Below are 24242 nucleotides of genomic sequence, written 5' to 3' on the forward strand. Positions count from 1 at the left end.
AGAAGGAGCACCCCTGCCTCCTCTGCCCCCTCAAAAGGGCCGCTTCTGCTGCTGGCCCCTCTGCTGTCTATCTGGGTATCTCTGCCTGGCAGAAGAACCCCCTGGTACTACCTGGCACCTGAGTACCTCGCATCTGAGCCCGGTAGGAGGACCCGAAGTCTTGTCCCCGGGAGTAGGACTGTCTGGGGTAAGGTGCCATCCTGAACTGTCCCTTCTTTGGGGCTGAGGGAAGCACCTTCCTCTTGTCCTTATTCTTGAACAGGTAGGGGTCCAGAGCTGGCCCAAAAAGGGCATCTTCTGTGAAAGAAGCAGATGCCAGGCACTACTTGTGGCGAACAGCTGCCTGCCACTGTCTCAGCCACAGCAACCTACGAGATGCAATTGTTGAAGCAATAGCCCTTGAGGCAAACCTGGCTGTGGACAAGGTGGCATCTGCCGAAAATTGGATGGCCGCCATCAGTTTATTGATGTCTTGGTGCGCTCTGACCTCGGTAATGGGGATACGTTGCTGCAGTTCCTGCAGCCAGAGTAAGGAAGACCTGTTGAAGAAGGAGGCGGTGGTGGCTGCCTTCACTGCCCAGGCTGCTGCTTGATGCCCCCTTTGGAGGTTGAGGTCCACCTTCCTGTCCTCCAACTTCAGAGCCTCCTCTGGTTCCTCTGGCAGAGTAGGGGGGTATGTAGTGCCAATACTGGAGCATCAATGGAGGGTTGAGATAGCACCCCGGCCATGTCCTGGTCCACATTGAAGAATGTGAGAGACCGCTTGCTGCCAATTACCTCCCAAAGACCCATTAGATCACACAGGGTTGGCCTCCTCCGGGTTCCGTCTACTAGCCAATGCCACCTGGCTACTACCCGGGGGAGGGCCTTCTCTGTGGCAGCTCCGGCCCTCTGGAACGAACTCCCCACAGGGATTCGGACCCTCACCTCTCTCCAGGCCTTCCGAAAAGCCGTCAAGACCTGGCTTTGCCGGCAGGCCTGGGGTTGATGAGTTCCCTCCCCTCTCGACTTGTATGGTTGCGTGATTCTTGCTTATTTTAATTATCTGTATTCTGTTTTATGTTCCCCCTTGTCCCTTTTTGAATTGTTCGCCGCCCTGAGTCCTTCCCGGAGAAGGGCGGCATACAAATAATAAAATTCAATTCAATTCAATTCAAGAAGGTCTTGTTTGTGGATGTGGGCGTGGGCCCCACTTTGGGGGCAGCCCATTGGCACTTGACCAACTCAAGAAAGGCCTTGGGAGTTGGCACCGTGTCAGTCTCAATGGCCTGCTCATCAAAGATGGTTTCTGGTGCTGAGGTGGTGCTTCTGCTGCTCTGTTTCCAAGCTTGGTGGCTGCTTTTGCCTTGAACAGGAGTGACTTATACAATGAAAGCTGGAACAACCCTGTGAAGGCCGGCTTAGGAGGGGGCATGCCTTCATCTTCGGATAGTTTATCCTCCCTAACTTCCCCCTCCTTGCAATCCAGGTCGCTGTCTTCCCCCTGGGTTTCCAGCCCCTCTGGTATCCTAGGAGAGGATGCCACCTGGGGTTGCATTTGTGGCTGCTGAAATGCTGCTGTCATGCATTGTTGGAAGGCCTGCATCATTAGGTCTTGAAAATTGGGGACCCCTGTGGAGGGTTGTGGCTGGAAGCCATGCCCACCTCTGTGTGTGGGAAAACCAGAGGTGGCAGCCCCATGGGCAGGGTTGATCCCAGGGAAGCCGTATGTGTGGGGGGGATTGCCATCCTTGAGGGAGACCCCAAAGACCTGATGTGTCAATAGGGATCCTTGCTTGCAATGTGGGTGCCTCCCCTGTAGCCCCACCTGATGCAGGGATTCCTGGGGCCTTCCCCTTCTGTCCCAGGCCACTTGCCTTTTTGTAGAACTGCTCCAACTTCCTGTGCCTTCGCCTTTCATACTTAGATGGCTTGGAAGGCTTGTGACCACCTTCTGCCTCCAGCTCTGCCCTGGGGGAAAGGTGCTTCTTATCTCCAGCCTTTGCTTCCCCCCCTTCTGGGCAGCCTCTGGGATGGTCACTAACCTTGGTTGATCCTCTGCCCCTCTGGTGGGGCTGCTGGCTGTTGCTGCAGGTACTTGAGTCCTGCCGGTCTTGTTGCCGCTGGGTGCCGCCATCTTAGAATATGTGACTCCTCCTGGCTTCAAGATGGCGCCCGTGCCAGGAGACAAAGGGTGCCTCTTTTAAATTTCCTGTTCTGGTGGCTTGTGCTCCAAGGAGCTGCTGCGCGCCTCTGCTGCCGGTTTTTACTACTTCTGCCTCTTTCTGGTGCCACTAGAAGCTTTGCTCTGCCCGTGGACCCCCTCCAGCGAGGTGGGCCACGTGGATAATGGTGCAGGCGCTCCGTGGCATTTGGGAAGCTGCGGTTCACTGCTCAACCCAGCGGAGCAGCAGAGTGCTTTGGCCCCCGCCAAAGTTCCTGCTGGGCCTTCTGGGCGGGGATCCAGCGCTGCCCTCGCTTGCTGGTGGCACAATTCGCGCCCCGTGGCACATGAGGAAGCCGTGGCTCACCGCTTGACTCTGTGGGGAGCAGCGGAGCGCTCCGGCGCCGTTGTAGCCTCTGCGGCAGGGCTTGCCTTTGGAAAGCTTGTGCCCTTTGTTTCCTGCTTGCCTGGCAGATTTCCTTTTCTGAGTGATACTTGTCTCACTCAGATGCCTGGGCAGTGTGCTGCCCCCAAGGGGGCTTTTGACAGGCTTTCTTGCAGCTCAGGGAGCTGTCCAACTCGCTTGCGGCTGCTGCTGTAGGGAGATGAATTAATCCTATTTCTTTCTTTAAAATTCTTTCCAAATTATCACAGATCCAGGATGGCAAACCGTCCAGTTGAGGGACTGAGTCGATAACTGGGCGGTGCCTGGTAGACCAGGGGTGTATACCAAGAGCTTATTTAATTCAGTCCAATCAACGAGAGGATAAGGTCAAGTCATCCTGGATACTCCTCCCCTCACTATGGAGAATAGGGTTTTTTGGGGGGGGGTGTTATTTTGCCTCAGGCTGCTGTGGAAAATTGCAAAGGACCAAGGACAAAGCAAACCGCAGCCCCACTCTCACCCACAAAGGACTAACCCGTTTCCCCCCTTATTCACTTGCAGAGTGGGTTTCACCCCCTCCCCAAACCTGCAGAATCCATTCAGACATAAAGGAAATCAATCATTTCCTGCTATTGTTCCCCATTGACTGATATTAGGTGGCTTGCTACCCTTGATCCTGGAAACAGAATATTGCCATTATAGGTAGTAGTATAAACAGAATTCTACTACCTGAATTTGCCTAGTCTGCCTTTAAAGAAATGCAAAGAAGTGACTGCAACAATCATATTAAAATACAGCATACACCTTGGATAGTTTGGGAATCTTCCTTACATCTCACCATTTATGATTTAATTCTTAAGGTCCTCTCACTCCTGTGTCATTTTTACAGATCATATTTGCATGTATAAGAGAACCTGGCAAAAGCAAAACTGGAACAAAAAAGTATAGGGAGAGAAGAATATTCATTTTGGAAAGTAATCACCATGGGGATTAATGTTTTTCATCTTGGATGCTTTTACATTGTGTTTTAAAATATATAGAGGTCATTACAAAGACATTAGCAGAGGTTTCTTTGGAATACTAGTAAGAAAGCTAGGTTTTACCTGCATTTTAAGCTTCTCGGTGGCTTAAGTCACTATTCTCCTCCTTTTCCTACTTCATGACACTGTTATCAGGGTCTCCAGATATTTCCTGCGATTCTCAGATGAAAAATTGAATAAAAATACAATACTACTGCATCCTTTTTCAAAAAGATGTATTTTATGGACTACTCAAATGCGTAAGTTATTATAAAGTATCTTTCTTTAAACTTATCGAATTGCCTATAATTAGGTTAAAAGTGAAGAGATGGTTGACAAAAGAAATATAGGATTACAAATTTTATAATTTCAAACATGGCAGAGAATGATGTGAGCTGTGATCCAGCACTTTTGGAGGGTGCCAAATGTTTGGGACTTTTGTGTTGCAGTGCCCTTTCCTCTTGAGGCTTTCAACACCAATTGAATAGGTGTTCAGTGATGGTTTGATTAGATTAGAACTGGATGGGTTGGGCATTCTTATGCTGACTGAATTGCTGAGATAATGGATGAAAGCACAAACACTGCTTTTACAGCTGCATGCATAGAATATAGCTTCTTTGCTCTAGATTTGCATAAAGCCACAGAAATATCTCTTTGATATGCATTTGTGGCACACTGAGGGTTGATAATACTGATAGAAGATTCTCTCCTTGGCTTACCGATCTTCCTTACTCAATATTATGTTTGACCAGTTTTATCAGAGTTTTCTCAGAAAATGGAGTAGCAGATGTTATCTGAAATAGTCTTCCATAGAACATTCCAATTCTGATGGATTACAACCCCTGTAATCTTAATTAGCTAGTACAATAAATTTAGGGTGGAGAATGTGGTAAACGGAATCAAGACATGTATGAAAAATTAGCAAAATAATTTCCTTAGTTTGGCTGGTACATGCATAATTTGCTTTCTCTTGTGATTGAATCTACATCCTCAAGGTTTAATGCTTATTAATGAAACTTTTGCGTGTTTTTACATTACTTTTGTCTACATAGCCTGGGAAGTTAAAAATGAGTGAGAGATAAATTGCGTCCTCTCCCTCTGTTCTTTCAGTGAATGCTAATGAGTGGGTGGTGAAGAAGAAGTTATGAAAAGATCTTTTTTTGTTTCTCTCATATTAATAAATGTAGAAAGAAAAGGTTATTACTGAGAGCATATCCTTGAAAAGGATTGCAGTTCTTATGGTTTAGCAATGGATACAGTATTGAAAAATGATCCTTATGGTGTGTGTCTCCCCCCCCCCCCCCGGTCTCTAATATCATTAGGAGAAGCTGGCAAGAGATTGATCCTGAGACACAAAACCAAAAATCTCCCTTTTTATCATGAGGAAATGTGTACATGTAAACAGTGGTGGGTTCTATTTTTTTTTACTACCAGTTCAGTGAGTGTGGCTAGGGGCGGCATGTGACTGAGTGGGCATGGCCAAGGCCAACTTGATGTCATGCATGCCCATTCAGTCACATGCCCCCCCCCTACCTAGACATACCCACCGAACCAGTGAAAATTTCTGTTTTGCCAGCTGGGAGGCTGACAAAGAAGTCTCATTTTCTTTGCTGCCACAGCTACTTCTACTTCAGTGCTGAATGGTCTGGGCCCTCCACCTATGGACTGATGGCGCAGGAGGGCAGGAAAGAAGCCAGTATTGGGAGACACCTTCCCTTCCCCTCCAGAGAAGCCGTGTGCTGAGGGAGAAGATGGGCTGGTTTGAACGTGGGTGCGTGGTTTGTGGCCGCTGCTTCCTTCATTTGTTGGGGCAGGTGCAGCAATATGCATGTCTTTTCTTCCCGCTCCTCTCCTGCTTTGCTTGGTCACAAGGGCCAAAGAAACAACAGCGGGGGATTAAGCAGAGACAAGACGACTCCTGGAGCAGTGCTCCCCTTCGTTCTTAGTGGCAGTGGCTGCTTTATCACGCACCTCCTTTCTTTCTTCTGCTCCTCTCCTTTCCTGGCGATAGCAGTTGAGTGAGGGAAGGAGAAGTGCAATAAAGCAGCCGCCACTGCCAAGTGCAAGGGGGGGTACCCCTCCGGGTGTCCTCTTGTCTCTGCTTAACTCCCTTCCCTTGTTTCTTCGGCCCTTGTGACCAGGCAATGCAGGGACGGAAAAGTAGCAGGAGGAGGGTGGGCAAAGAGAGAGAGAGAGAGAGAGGAGAAAGAAAAATTCACCCACTTGCATACTGTCTTCACTCAGGCAGGTGGCGCAGGTAGTTCTATGACATGCATCTTGCTGTGCTGCCCCACCGAGCGAAGGAGGTGCCAGCTACAAACCACCCACCTGCTTTCCAACCAGCCTGCCTCAGGGGAAGGGAAGTTCTCTTCCAAGACCCGCTTCATTCCTCCCCTCCTGCAGCATCAGTCAATTGAGTCATGAGCCCGCCGAGTGACGGGAGAGCTCTCTCTCCCCCTTTCTTAGGTTGGGCGCCCCTGCCGGCTCCAACAGGCACCGAAGGTTCCCAGGGGTGAGAAGATGATTGGTCGGTTGATCTGGTGTGCATCAGGCAGAGAATCCCTGGGTACTAATCCTTAGTAGTGCCCCCCACCAGCTGCAGCTTGACCCCTGCTTCTACCACAGTGCTGAACGGTCCGTGCCCCGGTGGGCCAGTTTGGAGGAGGTGGGCTAGGCTAGCGCAAATGCTTACCTGTGTATAGGCAGGAGGAGGCAGTTATGTGGTTGTATGTGGTGAAGGCGAGGCAGGGTGAGTGTCGGAGCGGGCCAGTTCAGGGGCATGGCCAGCCAGCCATCACTACCAGTTTGGTGACCCAGGCCCAATTACCACTACCCGTTCAGGCGAACCGGTCTGAACTGGGAACAACCTCCGCATGTAAAGGACAAAGAAGGGGATATTAAACATTTACTCACGCTTTGCTTGGCATTTGTGAATAGACTGTATGCATAATTGTCACAATGTTAGGAATAGGAAATGGGAGAGCATATGTCCTTATGGAAGAAATCTCTAAAAGAAGCATGATTTATTTGGCTCACTGTCTAATTTTATAGATAGCTCTGTGGTTAGTTATTGAATTCATTTAAGGAAAATAATGATATAAAAGGCACAAACTAGTGATTGACCTCTTACTGGTGGAGAGGCAAGGAGGGCTTATACCTGATTTGGACCATTGTATGTGCCTGAAAATAGAGGTGGAACATATTGGGAATGTGCAAAGACATGTATATTTTCCCTACAGCACAAATGAATTCTCACTGGTGAGTGTAATGCAAGACAAAATCTTCTTCCTAAATCACATTATACAATGACTTGGTTCAGCTATAAATTATGTCATGTGTGATTCTAGTCAGTCTGTTTGCTAACTGTGGTTTAAAGCCTAGATTACTAACCATGGTTAAATGGATTTTGTTAAATTCTGTTCAATATTTCTCACAAACAATTCAGAGCAGTTTGTAAAGTCCTTCCAGTATCTCTTAAAATAGTATCACCCACAAAGTCAAATGAAGCTGAATGTGACTGGCTAAAGCATTTTACCCCTTGGTTAGAATTTCCAACATGATTTTCCAGTCTTTGGCATAACCATTCTCCTACCTAATGATAGTGCTAATTATATCTTTCAGTTTGAGGACTCTTTTTGGTGAATTCTGCTTATATTCTTGCAATTGGGATCTAACATACTATGCAAATATCGCTGCATTATAACACTGAATTTGGGGTTCATTTTTAAAAGCAATTGACATGGCTTTTTTCTGTAATAGAAATATAATTTTTCATGGGACACAAAATTTCCAACAGGTGCAGTTAAAATAACTTTTGTCTCCTACCTTATCTTGTAAAAGGGAAGGTCAAAGACATGAAATCCAAAAGAGCATTATATATATATTTTTATAATATTTTGTATTATAAGTTTCTATTCATAGTGGAATGGTTTTCAGGGAAATGAAATTCATAATACAAAGCTTTACCTTCCAAACAGTATTGTCAAACCAAGTGTGAATTAATCTATACATCAAGCATATCAAGCATATCACCAACACTGTATGGTTTGGGGCATTTTGGAAACAAATCCATATGTTGAATTTTTCATCACTATTTTAAATAGCTTTTTATTATGCATAGAAGGCAATATATCATAGCATGGAATTTCTACTCTATCTTCATGTAAATGCAGCTCCATTTCTTTAATTTCCTGGTTTCTAATCTACTGCTAGGTTATCCCACATTCTGTATGTTCAAGTTGACTTTTGTAGTCTTCAGAACAAATGGAAGCTGAAATGATCTGGGTGCTGGCTGAATAGTTTTTGGAAGCATACTCTTGTCTGATACCTGGATGACCCAGTGTTTGTGCTCAGGATAGGTTATAGGGCATGGGTGTCAAACTCAAGGCTCAGGGGCCGGATCTGGCCCGTGGGGTGCTTAGATCTGACCCGCAGGGCCACCCTGGAAACAGCCCATTTTTGCTGGCAGAGTTCTTGGGCCACCACAGGCAACCCTGACATGAGTGATGTATAGCTGGACACCCCCACTCCGCCTCCCGAGGTCAAACACAACCCTGATGCAGCCCTCAAATGAAATCAAGTTTGACACCCTTGTTATAGGGCATGTTTTGAATGGAAAGACTTTAAAAAAAAATCTTTTAAGGGGGAGAGATTTAGACTTTTTTTTCCACCAGTGATACACCTATTTTAAAACTTAAGCTCTAATTTTCCCCCATCCATAAGAATTGCATATACTGAAATTTGGTTTGAGAAAGTTCTTTGGAGGTGGGAATAAAACATTTGAAGGCTACTAGTCTGCGGTTTAATATCATATAAGGTGCTTCCCTAATAATATGCCATAGTTTGTTTCCCAGGAGTGTTACTAATTTCCCTATCTAGAGAGTGATGTAGTCTGTTTTTTAAAAATTGTTTTCAGAAGAGAACTTATTTCTTGAATATTTATGCATGTTCACAATTCTGCAAAATGCACCTGTCTTAGAAATAACTGGCTTTTGCTTGGCTTCAGTGCCTACCCAGGTACTTCTTTAGATTCTGGCTGGCTTTACATTCCCATTTAATTTTAATGAGTGTGTATGAATGTTTCTTTTTTGTTTAAAAGACTATGGCGAAGGATGTTCTTAGCCGGAGGATGACTTTGTAGTCTTGTACTTTCATAGCTGTTGATTTTCTCTAATTCTTGACTACCTGCCTCTTGTTTCCTTTTCTGCTTTTGTTACAAGCATGCAAAGTAGTATCGTGTTTTTCTGGTTTACACGAAATGGGGAAAATAAACCAAATTAAATATTTGATTGTGGTTTAATATGGGGAATTAGACTAAAAAGCAGAAATAGGTTTTAAAAAGGAAATGGTGAGTGCATCCTGTAATTTCTTTAAAAATGCAGTCTGTAGTTTAAACTATCCCATTATAACTCTAGAGAATATAAATATATTTAAATAATAAAATACAAGAATAAATAAAACAGGGTTTTTAAAAGCTTAAAGCTAGCCTTGGGGGTAGTAATTGGGGGTGGGGAGATAGGGGATTGGCTGCCATAAATACCATCTTTGAGGAAAAAGGTTTTTTTTCTATTTCAAGACTTGGGTGAAGAGTGTTCAGTGGGCAGCAGAAGATGGCACAGATTTGTTCAGCTCTTTTCTAAACTGGCCTATATTACCTCCTCTCCGTTTGAGGCAACAAATAGACAGAGCAAGACCTTGAGTGGTGTTTACAGCCATTCTCTAGTTCCTTGATGGCGAACCCATGGCACACATGTCAGAGGTGGCACGCAGAGCCTTCTCTGTGGGCACCCGGACCGTTGCAAGCTGTTCTTCTGGGTTCTATTGCATGCATGTGCGCCAGACAGGTGATCTAGCACACATGCACACTGGCCAGCTGGTATTCGCGGGAAGACCAGCATGCATGCTGGATCCCGGAAGAGAGCAGCTGGCTGCCACATGCATGCACACCAGCCAGGTGCTCTCTTCTGGGTTCCGGCGCTCCATCCGCACTCCAGTTTTTCACTGCCAAAAAAGTTAACCATCACTGCTCTAGTTAGTGCCTTCCCTCTCTTTTCCTTTGCCTAGATTTGTGGCCTGATATCCCAATGGAACATTTCTAAACCCTCAACTGAAGGCAAGCTGTGAAAGATCCAGGGTGGCTGTTTTCTTGCAGGAGAGAGATTGCAAAGAGATTGAGATGAGGTCTCTGGCTTGTGATCTGGCTACTTTATCAACCATAAGCTGATTTCCTGATTTTTACTCATATATGTAGTATATTCTGAGTTAGTTTTGATGCTGGAGTGTTATTGGTTAAAAAAAAGCCAACTATGATAAACACTAGTTTTAAATTTATCACTCTTGCTGCTTTTACTAGGAGTTCTCAGTTTCTAAAAGTGCCGTAAACTGTGTTTTGAATGTTTCCCTGTAAATTTGTTTTTAACAGTGACTGTAGAAATCTCTACTAGATCATAAAAAAAAAACATATGGGGTGAACTTTGTCCCAGTGACTTTCTTTCAGTCTGATCTAACTCATTGCAGTTTTGTGGGTGGGGGAAGAAGTGGTTCTCAGTTCGTAAAGAAAAGGTGAAATATAAATTGAACAAGAAAAATATTCTGATGCCATTTTCAGTCATATCTTCTTTTCTCATCTTTACACTGGAGCCTGGTCTGCAGGTCAAAATTCTTATTCACAGTGGATGTGAATTATAATTGTACCTTAGCAGTAGTAGAATGAAAAACTATCTTTTAACACGTTTGCTAGTCTAGTATGTGAGTAGAATTAATTGTAAAAAAGTCGAGATGACATTTCAAGGCATTTTATCATTTTAACTTTGGATAGAGGGCTCTGTAGTATTCTTAAAAGTTCTGAATGGACAGAAACAAAAAGTTGTCTGCACAAATATTTATTGGCTCTGAAATCCTTTGGAAAGCAGGAAGATCTAACTATTTTCAATGGAAGCACACACTTTTGGCTTTGTAGTTTATCCTAGTTCAGGTAGTTAGATGATTTTTTTCTTCTCATTTTTCTTTTTGTATTGGGCTGTCACAGAACTTTAATCATAATTACAGATACTTTGGAGCCTGATTGAAATGCAAAACACCTTCTTAATTTTTGATAATAGTGTGTGCCAAACCCCTCTGATGAATCTTGCGTTATTGAGAATTATTTTTCCTGTATCTATTTTAAATAGTGTTTGCTCTATTTGAACATTATTAAGCCCATGTTTTGGTTTTATATTTTGATATTGATTTATCCTGATACTAAAATTCAGATGATTCAGCTAAATAGTGTATTGGTAGATATATGTATGAAAACTTTATTTTGCCTTCATTCTGAAGAGCTCAAAAGTGGTGCAAAATCTGACTTATCTTGGCTGGGCTGCGCTTTGAAGCTAACCAGGGTCATACTTGTTTCATACTTAGGAGTTCAAAATACGGTTGCTACAAAACCTTACATTTGTTGCAGAGTAGATTTGATTTAAATAAAGTCGATTTAAATCACGATTTAAATCACTAGTAAAAAGGCTTGATTTAAATCAACTCAATTTAAATCATAATTTTTAAAGAGTATCTGTCATCTCTGTCCTGTAGTGGCTTTTCCTCTGACTTGCTGTTGATTCACCGACAGTCCCAATATTACAGAATATATAGCCTCATGCTACATAACTAGGCTCCATTTCATGCTGAATAAACTAAATTATTACTGTATCTTAAATAGAAAACTATCTTTATATAGATTTTCATCCAAAACATTTTATTAAAATTTTTTGGATAAAAAACAATCAGATTTAGATCAAAACAATCCGATTTAAATTAAAAAAAATCTGATTTTTTGATATTTTTTTTAATCATTGCTTTTTATCCACCTTGATTTGTTGTACTGAACTTGAGGGCATCCTTACCTGGCAGAAGAGTGGGTATGTTTAATTGCAATGTAACATCATACCAAAACATTTTTCTTGGAGTCCAAAAAGGGCCCAGATGTGACAGATTAAAATTTATGAAATATTGGTGCCTGCAACATAGCAACATCTCTGATATTCTGAAGTTACTCTCATCATCCTGCAACACTACATATTTTGGAAGCATTACCAAATTTAAAAAAAGGAGATCCCTACATTTTTATTAATGATACATTTTTAATAGCAATGCTGCCTTCATTTAATACTTGATAGTTAACACCCCCCTCCCCCCAATCTCTGTTTTTTTAGCTATGGCACTTCTCAGCAGTGGTGGTAGCGCTGGAGCTAAAATAGAGACTATTCTCAGCTGCGTCCACCACTTTGCACCTCTGTTTCAGCCCCAGCACCACCACCACTGTTGAGAAGTGCCACTTTAAGCCCTGCCTCATGGTCAGCCACGCCATGCAAGGCCTTAGCCGCCGCTCTCACTCTGTGCTCTGTAGGCCCTGCTACATCCTTGTCTTCCTGAGGCTGCTCACACTATTCTTCAAATAGTGCACACCGGTCTTGCAATTCTTCAAAAAACTTTCAGAAGCTTTCTGAAGATCAGCTGGGTGTAGCTGAGACCGCTGAAGGCCCTGGGCCTCTACTTTTTTAGCCCCAGCGCCACTGCTACAGCTGAGGATTGCCTCTGTGCAGAGCAGTCAAAGGGGCAGAGGTCAGGTAAAAGGTAGGTGTAATGAGTTGAGGAGGCAGTCCCCTACTTTACCAAAGCTCGGGGCTGGAGGGACCAAGCTGAGAATGGCTTGGCTTGGATCCTTATCTAGTGGGATTTGGTTAATGATGCCATAGGGACTATCAGGATTTCTGTCACTAAGCAATGTGGTTAGGTTACATTATACTTTACAATCACATCACTTAGTGATGGAAATTCTGCTCCTAATTAACATTGTAAACTGAGGATTAATCTGTAGCAGCATTTATGTAAGCTACTTTGACAGTGCTATATATGATAACCTTTAATAAGATAATAAGTCTCTAATAGCTAAAACTTTTTGTTCATAAAATTAATCAAAAATCAAAGATGCAATATCGCATGCATTCGTCTCTTTCGTTTTGGCTTCTGTTATACTGAAAAGCTGTTGGCTTTGTAGTTAATAAAACCTAAGTTACAACTGGTATTGCGGGTGCTACCGTATATACAATAGCACCTTTAATACAAACCTTTAATAAAAGGTTTGTTTTTTAGATGTAATGGGTATTATTAAACATAGGAAGATTTAAATATTGCCTAGCTTGCAGGTCTTTTTAAAGACAGACTTAATTTTCATGGTTTGGTCTGGAAGTGTTCTACCATACTGTTTTAACAGGCTGCCGCCCTCTTGTCTTCCTTTATTTATAAGAACATCAGAATTAAATTTACAGGAACATTAACATAAAGTACTGGCATTTGTTAAATTTAGGCTTCATCTCTGATTGTAAATCCATTATGCAGGTGAATAATAAATGACCAGTTTGTATAAAAATGCTGAATCAAATAACTCCTGCAAAATTTGTTTCTTTGTTTCTTTTCTACAATTCCTGATATAACTTTATTCTATAATGAATCTCCAAATCCATTTGTAGTTTTACTTTGAAAATCTCAGTTAGAACTTAGAAATGCACAGAAGCTTTCAAAGTCCTACTGATCTTAGAACAATTTCAGAATTATTTACTCCTGCTGGTCATGAAGAGCTGTAGATTCCTATAACTTTTCTGTCACCAACTGATCTTTGGGAAAAGTCCATATCAACAAAGCATATTTCACTAGGCATTTCTTTAAGGACAGCTCCCAAATAATACAATATCTGCTTCAAAACATTTCTAATTCTTTTAAGAGTTCTTCCTGAAAATGGAATACCATTTATGGAGGATGTCAAGGGCTTGGAGGCAAAGGTCTTAGTCCCATCTAATGATGCCTGGCCATAGAATAATTCTAGAAGAATCTGAACTTTGATATAGATTTTGAATTATGGTTGATTTATGGGGAACTGGTTGACATCATTTTATGTAGCCATAAACATACCCTTTTGTTTACCAGCTGTTTGGATAAAATGTTAATATTCTTTACAGATACAGAAATGCAGACCTACAAAATAGCTTTCAGTCTGTTATTTTCAACGTTACCCTACTTTCGTTAAATGAGAAGTATGGGAAATCTGCATATAGAAACCTGAATATCAGACGTTATTTCTTTATCTCACTTGTCTCATCATATTAATTTAATAGCTTCCAGAATGAGCTTCATATCCACGATCATCTTTAAAAACATGAGGCAATTGTACAAATAAATGATTCATAACTATCCTTGGATTTGTTAGATTTGCTTTGCTAGTTCTCAGTTCCCTTGAAAAGTAAACCAGTTCTCAAGAGTTATAATATTATTACCTCTAATCTGATAAATGAATTTATGTAACCCCCACTTGTAATAAAATGTATTAACAAATACCTCATTAAATAGTAAATACTGGTATCTTCTGTAATTGGTGAGGATTTTTGAGAGATGACTTAGACACCCATGCTTAACCATTAAAACTAGCTGTGAACTTGTCCAGGCAGATCAGGAACAACTTTTGACAGGGCTTCTGCTTTACTGTTGCAAAACTGATCAACCACAGTCTGAAATTTCCTGCATGACAGCACCCATTTATAGAGACCTCCTTAACAAGTCACTGGGCAAGTACTGTGCCATGACAATCTTAAATAAAATGAACCAGTGATAATATAGTGCTAATTGGGTTATATTTGGCTTGGTGACTTAAATGAAAACCATTTGTCTCTAAGATCAGTAAGAGAAGCCATGCCTTCTAGCCATTCACTAGTAAGAATTTGATTGATGCATCAAAGAGATGTATGAAAGGAAGTGATCTTTTCAATGGTGGTACCATAATGAAACCTTTTAGAAGTGGCTTGAAAGTCACTTGCTTTTCCACTTTCAAATATGTTCCAAAAACTTTTTTATTGCAGAAAACCTTGTGTCAAGATTTTTGTTTTTGTGAATAATGTTTTAGACTTTTATTACACACATGGGGCAAATTTATTTGTTACTGTATATACTCGAGTATAAGCCTAGTTTTTCAGCCCACTTTTTGGGCTGAAAAAAGCCGCCTCGGCTTATACTCGAGTCAGTGAAAAATTTGCCCGGAATGGAGGAGAAAAAGGGGCGGGGCCATGCCGCTGGGTGACACTCGTGAATGGCCCAGTGCCCCTGTGAGTTTCCCCTCCCTCTGTGTCAGTTTGCCGCGCGCACCGCACCATCCCCCCTCCTCACGTTCTAATGTAATGCAGGGCTGTCTTACGATTCCCCTTCCTCCCCCTCCTGCCGCTCTGCAACGATGTCCCACCTCCTCCTTGTTATGGCAAGCAGCCACATAGCGATGTCCCACCTCCTCTGGTACAGTGATCCAATGATAGGAATCACTGTGCCGTGTGTCATAGGAGGCGGGACATCGCTCCCGCGGCTGCACGGGACATCATCATCACAGCGGGACATCAGCATCATGAGGTGAGTGAAGTATTTCATTGAATACACCGCTAGTTTACTGTTTTTCTTTGAAATAAATATTTAAAAACATTATTGGTATCTATTTTTATTTTTGAAATTTACCGGTAGCTGCTGCATTTCCCACCCTAGGCTTATACTCGAGTCAATAACTTTTCCAGTTTTTTGTGGTAAAATTAGGTGCCTCGGCTTATATTCGGGTCGGCCTATACTCGAGTATATACGGTATATTTGTGCAGCCGCATCTCATATTGTCACATACCTCACTGTGTACTTCCCATTTTCCCCACAACCCTGTGAGGTAGGTTGGGCTCAGAGAGATTGGCCCAAAATCCCCCAGCCAGATTTCACACCTAAGTGAGGCGAAGCATTTATAGTCTCCTGTTTCTAGGCTAGCACTTTAAACACTACATCAAACCAGCTGTCTTTATATTTTTCTCTTTTTAATACTGATACCACTTTTCTTACATTCAATTTTTTAAATCTGTGTTTAATTGCTATCTTGATTTTTTTTGTGAACTATTGTTAAACATTGTTTTTTTTTTTTATTAGACATTTATAGGCCGCCCTTTTCCCTGAGGGGACTCAGGGCGGCTTACAGTCAAAAAGGAAAGGAGTGTAGGACAATACAAAAAGAAATGTGCACAAAAGTAAATTAAATAGTAAAACTCAACATTCACTCAACATTCGGGAGGGGCAAAAGTAAACTTATCCCCAGGCCTGACGGGCTAGCCAGTTCTTGAGGGCTGTGCGGAAGGCCTGGACGGTGGTGAGGGTACGAATCTCCACGGGGAGATTGTTCCATAGTGTCGGAGCCGCAACAGAGAAGGCTCTCCTCCGAGTAGTCGCCAGTCGGCACTGACTGGCGGATGGAATACGGAGGAGGCCAACTCTATGCGATCTGATGGGACGCAGGGAGGTAATTGGCAGAAGGCGGTCTCTCAAATAGCCAGATCCACTACCATGGAGCGCTTTATAGGTGGTAAGTAGAACCTTGAAATGCACCCGGAGATTGACAGGTAGCCAGTGCAGCTCACGGAGGATCGGTGTTATGTGGGCGAACCGTGGTGCGCCCACAATCACTCGCGCGGCCGCATTCTGGACTAGCTGAAGTCTCCGGATGCTCTTCAAGGGCAGCCCCATGTAGAGCACATTACAGTATTCCAGCCTGGAGATCACAAGGGCTCGAGTGACTGTTGTGAGGGCCTCCCGATTCAGGTAGGGCCGCAACTGGCGCACCAGGCGAACCTGGGCAAATGCCCCCCTGGTCACAGCTGAGAGATGGTGGTCAAAAGTCAGCTGTGGGTCCAGGAGGACTCCCAAGTTGCGGGCCCTTTCTGAGGGGTGTAAGTTTTGTCCCCCCAGCCTGAGTGATGGTATGTTGGTCAAATTTTTGGGAGGGAAACACAACAGCCACTCGGTCTTGTCTGGGTTGAGTATCAGCTTGTTTGCTCTCATCCAGTCTTTAACGGCTTCTAGACCCCGGTTCATCACGTCCACCACTTCATTGAGTTGGCACGGGGCGGACAGATACAACTGTGTATCGTCCGCATATTGGTGGTATTTTATCCCGTGCCTTCGGATGATCTCGCCCAGCGGTTTCATGTAAATGTTAAATAGTAGGGGGGATAGGACCGACCCCTGCGGCACCCCATAAGTTAGGGGCCTCAGGGACGATCTCTGCCCCCCCACCAACACCGACTGCGACCTGTCCGAGAGATAGGAGGAGAACCACTGCAAAACAGTGCCGCCCACCCCTATCTCCCGCAGTCTTTTGTGCTACCTTTTTAATTAAAAGAGATATTTAATTTTTTTTCCAGTATGTTCTTTAAAATCTTCTGAAAACTGGTGAGCATTTCCTTGAAAAGTCTGTAGGCAAAAAAATTGACTTCCTGTTTATTTGGTCCCTGGCTTTAATACATTAAATATCTTTCTTCCTTCTCCTTATATTATTTTTTTAGAATGTTAATATTTAGTTGTATATTGATTAGAATTTATTTATGCAAGAGGCTGCTCAGTCAACCAACTACTTGTTGATGAATTCTCTAAATCTGGTGATTTTATAGTGATCATATATAATAAACCCGCTGCCTTTTAGTTTTTGGAAATATGCAGTACTGTACTATTTTCCTTATTTAAAAGTTGCACTTTGTATCTTGATTGATTCTCTTGAGCAATTTCTTATTTCCCACTTTCTATATAAATGTCTCTGGTGCAGGTCTCTACTACTAAGGTTTTATGCTGCTTAGTTTGTTTGGCCTGACAATTTCCAATTTGGAACAGCCTCCCCTTTTCTTTCAGCCAAGTCAAGGCGTTCTCTTTAAAATCCTTCCGAGACCACGTCTTGAATTCATGAATTCAAACTGTTTCACCTCTCTCCCTCTGCTCTTGATTGTCTCTGTACCCATCTTTCACTTTTCAATTTCTGCTTGTTTTATGCCAGTTTTGTTCATTGCACTCAATAGGAGTTTAATTCAACCTATCTGAGGGATGCCAGATGGGTATATTGCATCTTTCTTTCCCAATCAATTGTTCTATGTTCTTGATCCTTATCTAAAAATAGAAGCCTTGGAGAAGGAAAGTATTTCCCTTTCGTGTTCTTTCTCCAAGACAAAGCAGTGTTGGTGTTGGGTCTTGCAAGACTGGTGGGAGGGGGGGGCTTATACAAAGAGAACACCTTCTTCTCCAGTGTGCTGTGAAGAATCCAAGGAATGGGCAGAAAGACAGGGTTAACCCATTCCTTGGATTTTCTCTCGGAACGCGGAGAAGAAGCGTATCATGTAAGGAGATGAACGGCCCTTCTGGCAGGCTTATCAGTTTGATGCAAAAATGTTAAATGCATAGTATCCTTACCTTTCCAAAGCTTTAGCCTGAGTGTTCCTTTTCTTCATTTTAATACATTATCTTTGTTTTTCAGTGGAGGGATAATAATTCCTGGAGGATCCTAGGCTCTTGTGCAAACCTTTGACCTTTTGACCTAACAGTTACTGTGCCTAGGGAATAATCTCTGAGGTGGAAGGGGGAGGGCTTGTGAGGAGGGTTTGTGAAGCTTCAACAAGGAGGAATGTGTTAAGAATGGAGTATGGGATTAACAAGCAACAAACATATGTCAAGAACATGAGATGATGGTGCTATGATATTATTGCACTGTTGGGAGAGATGTCTCAGAAACTGCCAGTATTTTTCAAGCTGTTGCATTTTAAGAATGTTGTTTAGGAGAAGCTGATTTAAGGCAAGAGACACTCACTATTTCATCCGGTACCCCCAAAAAACCTATATGAAAGGAATGTCCCCTCTACACCCCCCCCCCCGACTTTCTTAGTGAACAAGTGATTGTTTGGAACATAAAATCTAACTTTTAGGAGCTAGGGAAAAGTAAATGCACTCATCCTTACCTTTTAAAATGGTTAAAATGGTTTTAAATTGGTTTTATTTTTTCCAACAGTTTTGCTGTATAGTGTTACAGAGTTTTATCATTGTCTTATTTGATTTGATTGTTTTCACTATTTGATTTAATAATTAAACTAATAAATAAACAATAAAGCGAATAATAAAGCCAAATAATTAAAACAAATAGAACAATTAAAATAAGTGGTGTATTTCTTGTCCAGTTGTTACAACAAGGAAATTACTAGTTCATGCTTGGAATGGGATCACTCTAATTCATGTATCATTTCAAAGATTTATAATACTTCAGAATTTGATAATTCCTTCCATAAACCTTTTCTCATCCTTTTCTCAAAAACAAAAACTCAATGCTGCAATATTTTGTTTTTAAAAAAGAAATATACTAAATCAAGAAGACAGCCAATACAGGTAGTCCTCAACTTATGACCACAATTGAATTCAAAATTACATTGCTAAGTGACAAATTTGTTAAATGAATTTTGTACTTTTTATGAACTTTCTTGCCACTGTTGTTAAGTGAACCCCTAGTAGCTATCAAGTTAATAACCTTGTTAAGTGAATCTGGCTTCCCCATTGACTTTCCTTGTCCGAAAACTGCAAAAGGGGATCACAAGGGGACCCTGAGACACCACAACCGTCATAAATATGAGTCACTTACACATGGATTTTGATCATGTGACCACGGGGATGCTGCGATGGTCCTATAAAAATGGTCATGTCACTTTTTTTCAGTGCCTTTGCAACTTTGAATGGTCACTAAAAGAACTGTTGTAAGTCAAGGACTACCTGTATATACAAAGATAAAAATAAACAGAGAAATTGCTAGCAGTCCTATAGTGATATTATTTCAAATGAGGCTGATCTAGCATTTCTTTGTGTTTGTGTGTGTGTGTGTGTGGGGAATCTGAGCCAGAGGAGGAAGAAGTATGTTTTCCATTGCTTCGAGGTTTTGTTCCCTTTTGTTAATGCTTCTCTTATTGTTAATACATTTGGGTCCAGACCTCAGAATATGCATTCCTTCGAAAGGTCTACTCTGAATTTAGCAAAAGACTCATGCTATGCCTTGCCTCTTCTTGCTTACCTTCTTTGATCCTCCCTTCACCCCCACCCAACCTATTACTCGTCCCCACAACTGGTAGCAACCACCTACTACCTGTGGGACTGGGATTTGCAAGTTTCTGCTGCCTTTCCTGCTAACTTTGGTTGTGGGAAGCCAGAATGAAGTTGTGTTGCCTAACAACTATGGGATTCAGCTCCATGGTAATACAGTATATTATCTGTGCTCCCTATGTGATTCAGTTAACAATTTATTTATTTATTTAACCAAACAGATCAGTTAGTGAATACGCTATGCTTATGTTCTCCACTGTTTGTTCCTCTGCATTCAGGAAGCAGCAGAACTATCTGTTCCCTTTGTACAGATATTTGCACAGTATCTGTACATTTCATCATATTCTGCCCCCAAACAACAAGGAGAAGAGTTACAGGTGCTTAAAAAAGGAAGCATTTAACATTAATGTAGTTCAAAATATTCTGTTAAGTAGACCAGGAGATTGACTTAGTATAAGGCAGTTTCCTGAATATCTATATATTTGTGATGGCTGGCGCCGCCAGTGTTAATAACTGACCCCGCTGTTTGTGCTGACACAATGCAGGCAGCATTGTCTTTGCTGGCTTTCTGTTTTCCCCTTGGCCAGCAGTGCAGGACGAATAAAATAGCAGCCTTTGCTGCATACCTGCAATTTAACAGAGAGGGTCTTTGAGATATCTCCACACAATGCAGAAAATAAAAATGTACAAACTTAAAACAAAAGAAAACATTTCCCCTTTTTATCATCTTCAATTGATCTTCCAAAACACTGTTAAGATACATTTTGGTTATTTGTGGGAATGGAAGGATGCTTTGGGTCTAAAATCTTTTTAAAGATGGCACATTTGTGTTTCGGCATTTTGGATTTTCCTATTCCAAAATGCTATTCCAAAAATAGAAATCCTATTTCTATTTTTCTATAGGAATATTCTTATTTCTTATTTCTTTTGTTATGTGTTTTAAAGGGATGAGCATTGACATGGGGAGGTTTTCTTTTAACACATTTCATATCTATTTTCTTGTTAGTTAAACTTACCAAGCGATCTCAGGAGAGAGAGAGAGAGAATCTCGGTATGCTGGTTTGGTCACCCAATCAGAATATTTCAGAAGCAAAATGTAAGTCACTGCTTTGTTTCTCTTTTACCTACTTTTCCTCCCACAGTGCTCTTTATTATATAAATGGTTAAAGAATAGAATGAAATGCCTTCAAATGTATTTGAGTGTTCATATGCACCCTGTGACACAGTGATGTTTATTTTTAAATAGACATGTGCAGGATTGCTCTCTTAACTTTTTTTTTTTTTACTCATCACATGTGTCATAAAAATGATTGGAAAGAGGATTACTTGTCACAGTCCAAATCTGAATTAACTCTAGAAGAAACAAGGATATACCATAGACATTTTATAAATGTTAACAATAGGTTATTTGCTACTTGTGTCTTCATTTAGCAGTGACCTTTTATCTTTATCATTGCACACTAGCATTTTGAAACAAGTATTGCCTGGCATAAATGAAGTGAAGTTATGGGAAGAACCACAAAAGCAATCCAGAATGTAGAAATTAGTATTGCAATTCCTGGATTGGTTTAGGAATCATATCTCTGTGTAATGAGTTGTGCTACTGGTACAGCTCCTGTATGAGGGAAAAAAGGCAACCAGGAAGGATTTAACTATAATTCCTGTGTTTTGTATGTACTTGAAAGTTATGCTTCATGCAAAGATGCCTGAATGTCAAACTACAATATGACTGGAAGCCTATTTAATATCCTTTTTCTAAAATTGATTAATTCTGCTTTTTTGTTTGGAAAAAATAAGTCATAATTAATTTTAGCTTAAAAGGAAACTATGTCTGTAAAAATAGCTTCATAAGCTAACTTTAAGTAATATTTTAGTACCAAAATTGCTCAAAATTATGGGCAGTCTTTTAAGATCATTGAAGCTGGATGGAAATAAACCACAGGCTGCAGAATTGGAAATTAATGGCAATACCTTCTGCTGGTTTTAAGCCTTCTTTCGCAGCACAGGAAAGGGGCATTTTCTAGAGCTGTTTATAGGTTTAGAGGGATTTGGCTTCAGAGCTTTGAGCAAAGGACCATTTCAGAGCAGTTGCACTCTCCCATCTGCATTGTTTCACTTTCTATTGCTTCAGAATTCTCTCACAACATTTCCAGTGATCAGAATAACCTCCTGCAGATTCAGTTGCATTAGTAGATGAGGCACATTCATAGAAATTTGTTCTGGCAACTGGATATACTATAGGAAAGCACCTGAAATGTCTCAGCTAGATGGAAGTGATTGCAAAGCACCTGAAAGTAAAGTACTGTTGCTTTCCACAGAAAGATACTGTAGTCCTCCAGTTATGACCGTAATGGAATTTGCTGTGGTTGTAAGTCAAGAACAATCTGTACCTAGCTTTTAAAATAAACAGCAAGTAATGGCATCAATGGGGAATTTCATAGAGGACAGGGTGGTAAATGATGGCTATATATTGCTTATATATAAAATTTGGCAAGTCAATTTATGGTATTTTGATGCTTCCTGTATGCTTCATCATTTATTTATTGACTGCTATGCAACCATAGGAAAATTAGCTGTCCTGTACATCAGGGCAGGCAGCTTATAATTTCAAAGATGCATGTGGTTCCTGAATCTCCTTTTTGATTTTCTGAGTTACTGTCTCACTGAAAATCAGAATTATAACTTCCTGTTATTGTAAAGTGGAGAACGCACAACAGAAAAACTGCATACAGCTCCTGTAATTACTTTATGATCAATTAAGAAAAAGGAAGAAAAAGAAAACACTTCTTCCACACCAAAGAAGATCCTCCAGAACAGTGGTTCTCAACCTTCCTAATGCTGCGACCCTTTAATACAGTTCCTCATGTTGTGGTGACCCCCAACCATAAAATTATTTTCGTTGCTACTATGTAACACTGGGAGCCACAAAACCTGGGTGGGTGTGGCCAACTCAACATCACTCCCACCCAGTCACATGACCACCCCCCCAAGACATGCCTACCAAGGTTTCATGGCTCAGTGTTTTCTGTGAGAATCTCTCTCTTCTCTTCCCCTTCACCTCCCTCTCATTTCTGTTTTTCTCCATTTTTCCTCACCATTTCTCTTCTTCCTTCCTTTCTTTCTTTCCTTCCCTTTCCTTCTTTCTTTTTCTTTCTCATTGAATACGATAGCAAATCCAAAATAAAGTTATTAATTGTAGGAAATTGCTTCTCTGTAATCTTTTCATAGTGAACTCTAAGTTGATAGAAGCTGGCAAGATTGTACTAACAGCAATAGGATATATATTTTGATTTCTTTTGAGTTTGACAATATAATATGTTATCCAAAATTATAAATAATCTTGTTTTCAGATGCAATTTTTGCCATCTCTGTTATTTTCTTTTTTAAAAATCAGACTTGTTTCCAATTTGTGCCTTCTGGCAAACTGCAGTTTTCTTGGCAAGAAATCTAGCTTGCCATTGCTTTCGTCATAGGTCTGAGAAAGTTTCTTTCTTTCTTTCTTTCTTTCTTTCTTTCTTTCTTTCTTTCTTTCTTTCTTTCTTTCTTTCCTTCCTTCCTTCCTTCCTTCCTTCCTTCCTTCCTTCCTTCCTTCCTTCCTTCCTTCTTTCTTTCTTTCTTTCCTCTTCCTTTCTTTTCCCCTGATTTGTTTTCCTCTCTTTTCCCTCTCTCTCATTCTCTCCCTTCAGCTCTCTTTCATTTCTTTCTCCCTCTCCCCCTTCTCCCTCTAATTTGTTTTCCTCTATTTTCCCTCCCTCCCATTCTCTCCTTCCAGCTCCCTTTCATTTCTCTCTCTCTCTCTTTCTCCCCCTTTCCCTTTCATCTCTTTCTTGCACGTGCAAGCAAAATACCCTCCTGGTCCGGGATCACGGCGGCGGGGACAGTGACTCCTGCTGCTGCCGCCACTGAAAAGTGAGTAGCTGGCTGCGCTGTGCAGGAGACTCCTCAGCGCCAGACTCAGGTCGGTCCCCTTCGTGTTGACTCAGGAAAGAGCCGGAGCAGCCATCTCTGGATGCAGAGAGGGAAGAGTTCCAGAGCCCTACGCAAGGAGAGCCCTGTGCAGCGCAGGAGAATTGGAGTTCTTCCCTCCCTGCACCCAACCAGCTGCTGCTGCTGCTCCCCATTCTCCTTCTTCCTGCGCCAACACGAAGGAGACCGCGGCTCGCGCTGACCTGAGTCTGGCGCTGAAGAGTCTCCTGCGCTGTGTACCCAGTTACTCACCTCATTGCGCAGTGGCGACAGCGGGAGGAGAGTTGTTGTCCCCTCTGCCTTGATCCTGGCCCAGGAGGGTATTTTGCTTGCGCGCAAGAGATGACCACGAGAAAAGGGCTGGAGCTCTTCCCGACACTGAGTTGCCTGTGAAGGACGCGGAATCGCAAGAGAGGCGAGAGACTCGTGCCTTCTCGGGGCGGAGAGCAGATTGTGCGATTGGGTCAGCAGGGAGCCACAGAAGAGGGATCAAAGCCTATTAAGACTGTTACCCATACTAAGCATGGGTAACAGTCTTAATAGGGAATCTCAGCGTACGCACATCCCATGTTCCTGTATTTTATTTTATTTTCCCCGCCTTGTTTTACGCCTCAGAAATGGTACCTCTTGGCTTCCGTAGCTCTGCCCGTCAACCTCCATCACTTGGAACGAGCTGCTTTCCCAGCGTCCTCTGTGCTGCACACGTCTCTCTTTTCCCCCTCCTCGCCTCCATTCCGGGTCCTACTTTCCTTCCCCCCCCCACCTCTCCTTCTGCCATGTGGGGAACCTG

At 42.1% G+C, this 24242-nt stretch overlaps 1 protein-coding gene across 4 annotated transcripts in view; it reads left to right on the top strand.

Annotated features, from left to right (window-relative positions):
* RCOR1 (REST corepressor 1) overlaps positions 1–24242 on the top strand; it is a 158881-nt gene that overhangs the window by 32784 nt on the left and 101855 nt on the right. For all 4 annotated transcript variants that reach the window (XM_032234680.1, XM_032234688.1, XM_032234697.1 and 1 more), the window contains exon 3: positions 20493–20582. In XM_032234680.1, the coding sequence (XP_032090571.1) occupies positions 20493–20582 (90 nt within the window). The remainder of the gene's footprint in view (positions 1–20492; positions 20583–24242) is intronic.

The sequence above is a fragment of the Thamnophis elegans genome, chromosome 1, assembly GCF_009769535.1.
Source record: "Thamnophis elegans isolate rThaEle1 chromosome 1, rThaEle1.pri, whole genome shotgun sequence".
Taxonomy (NCBI): Eukaryota; Metazoa; Chordata; class Lepidosauria; order Squamata; family Colubridae; genus Thamnophis; species Thamnophis elegans.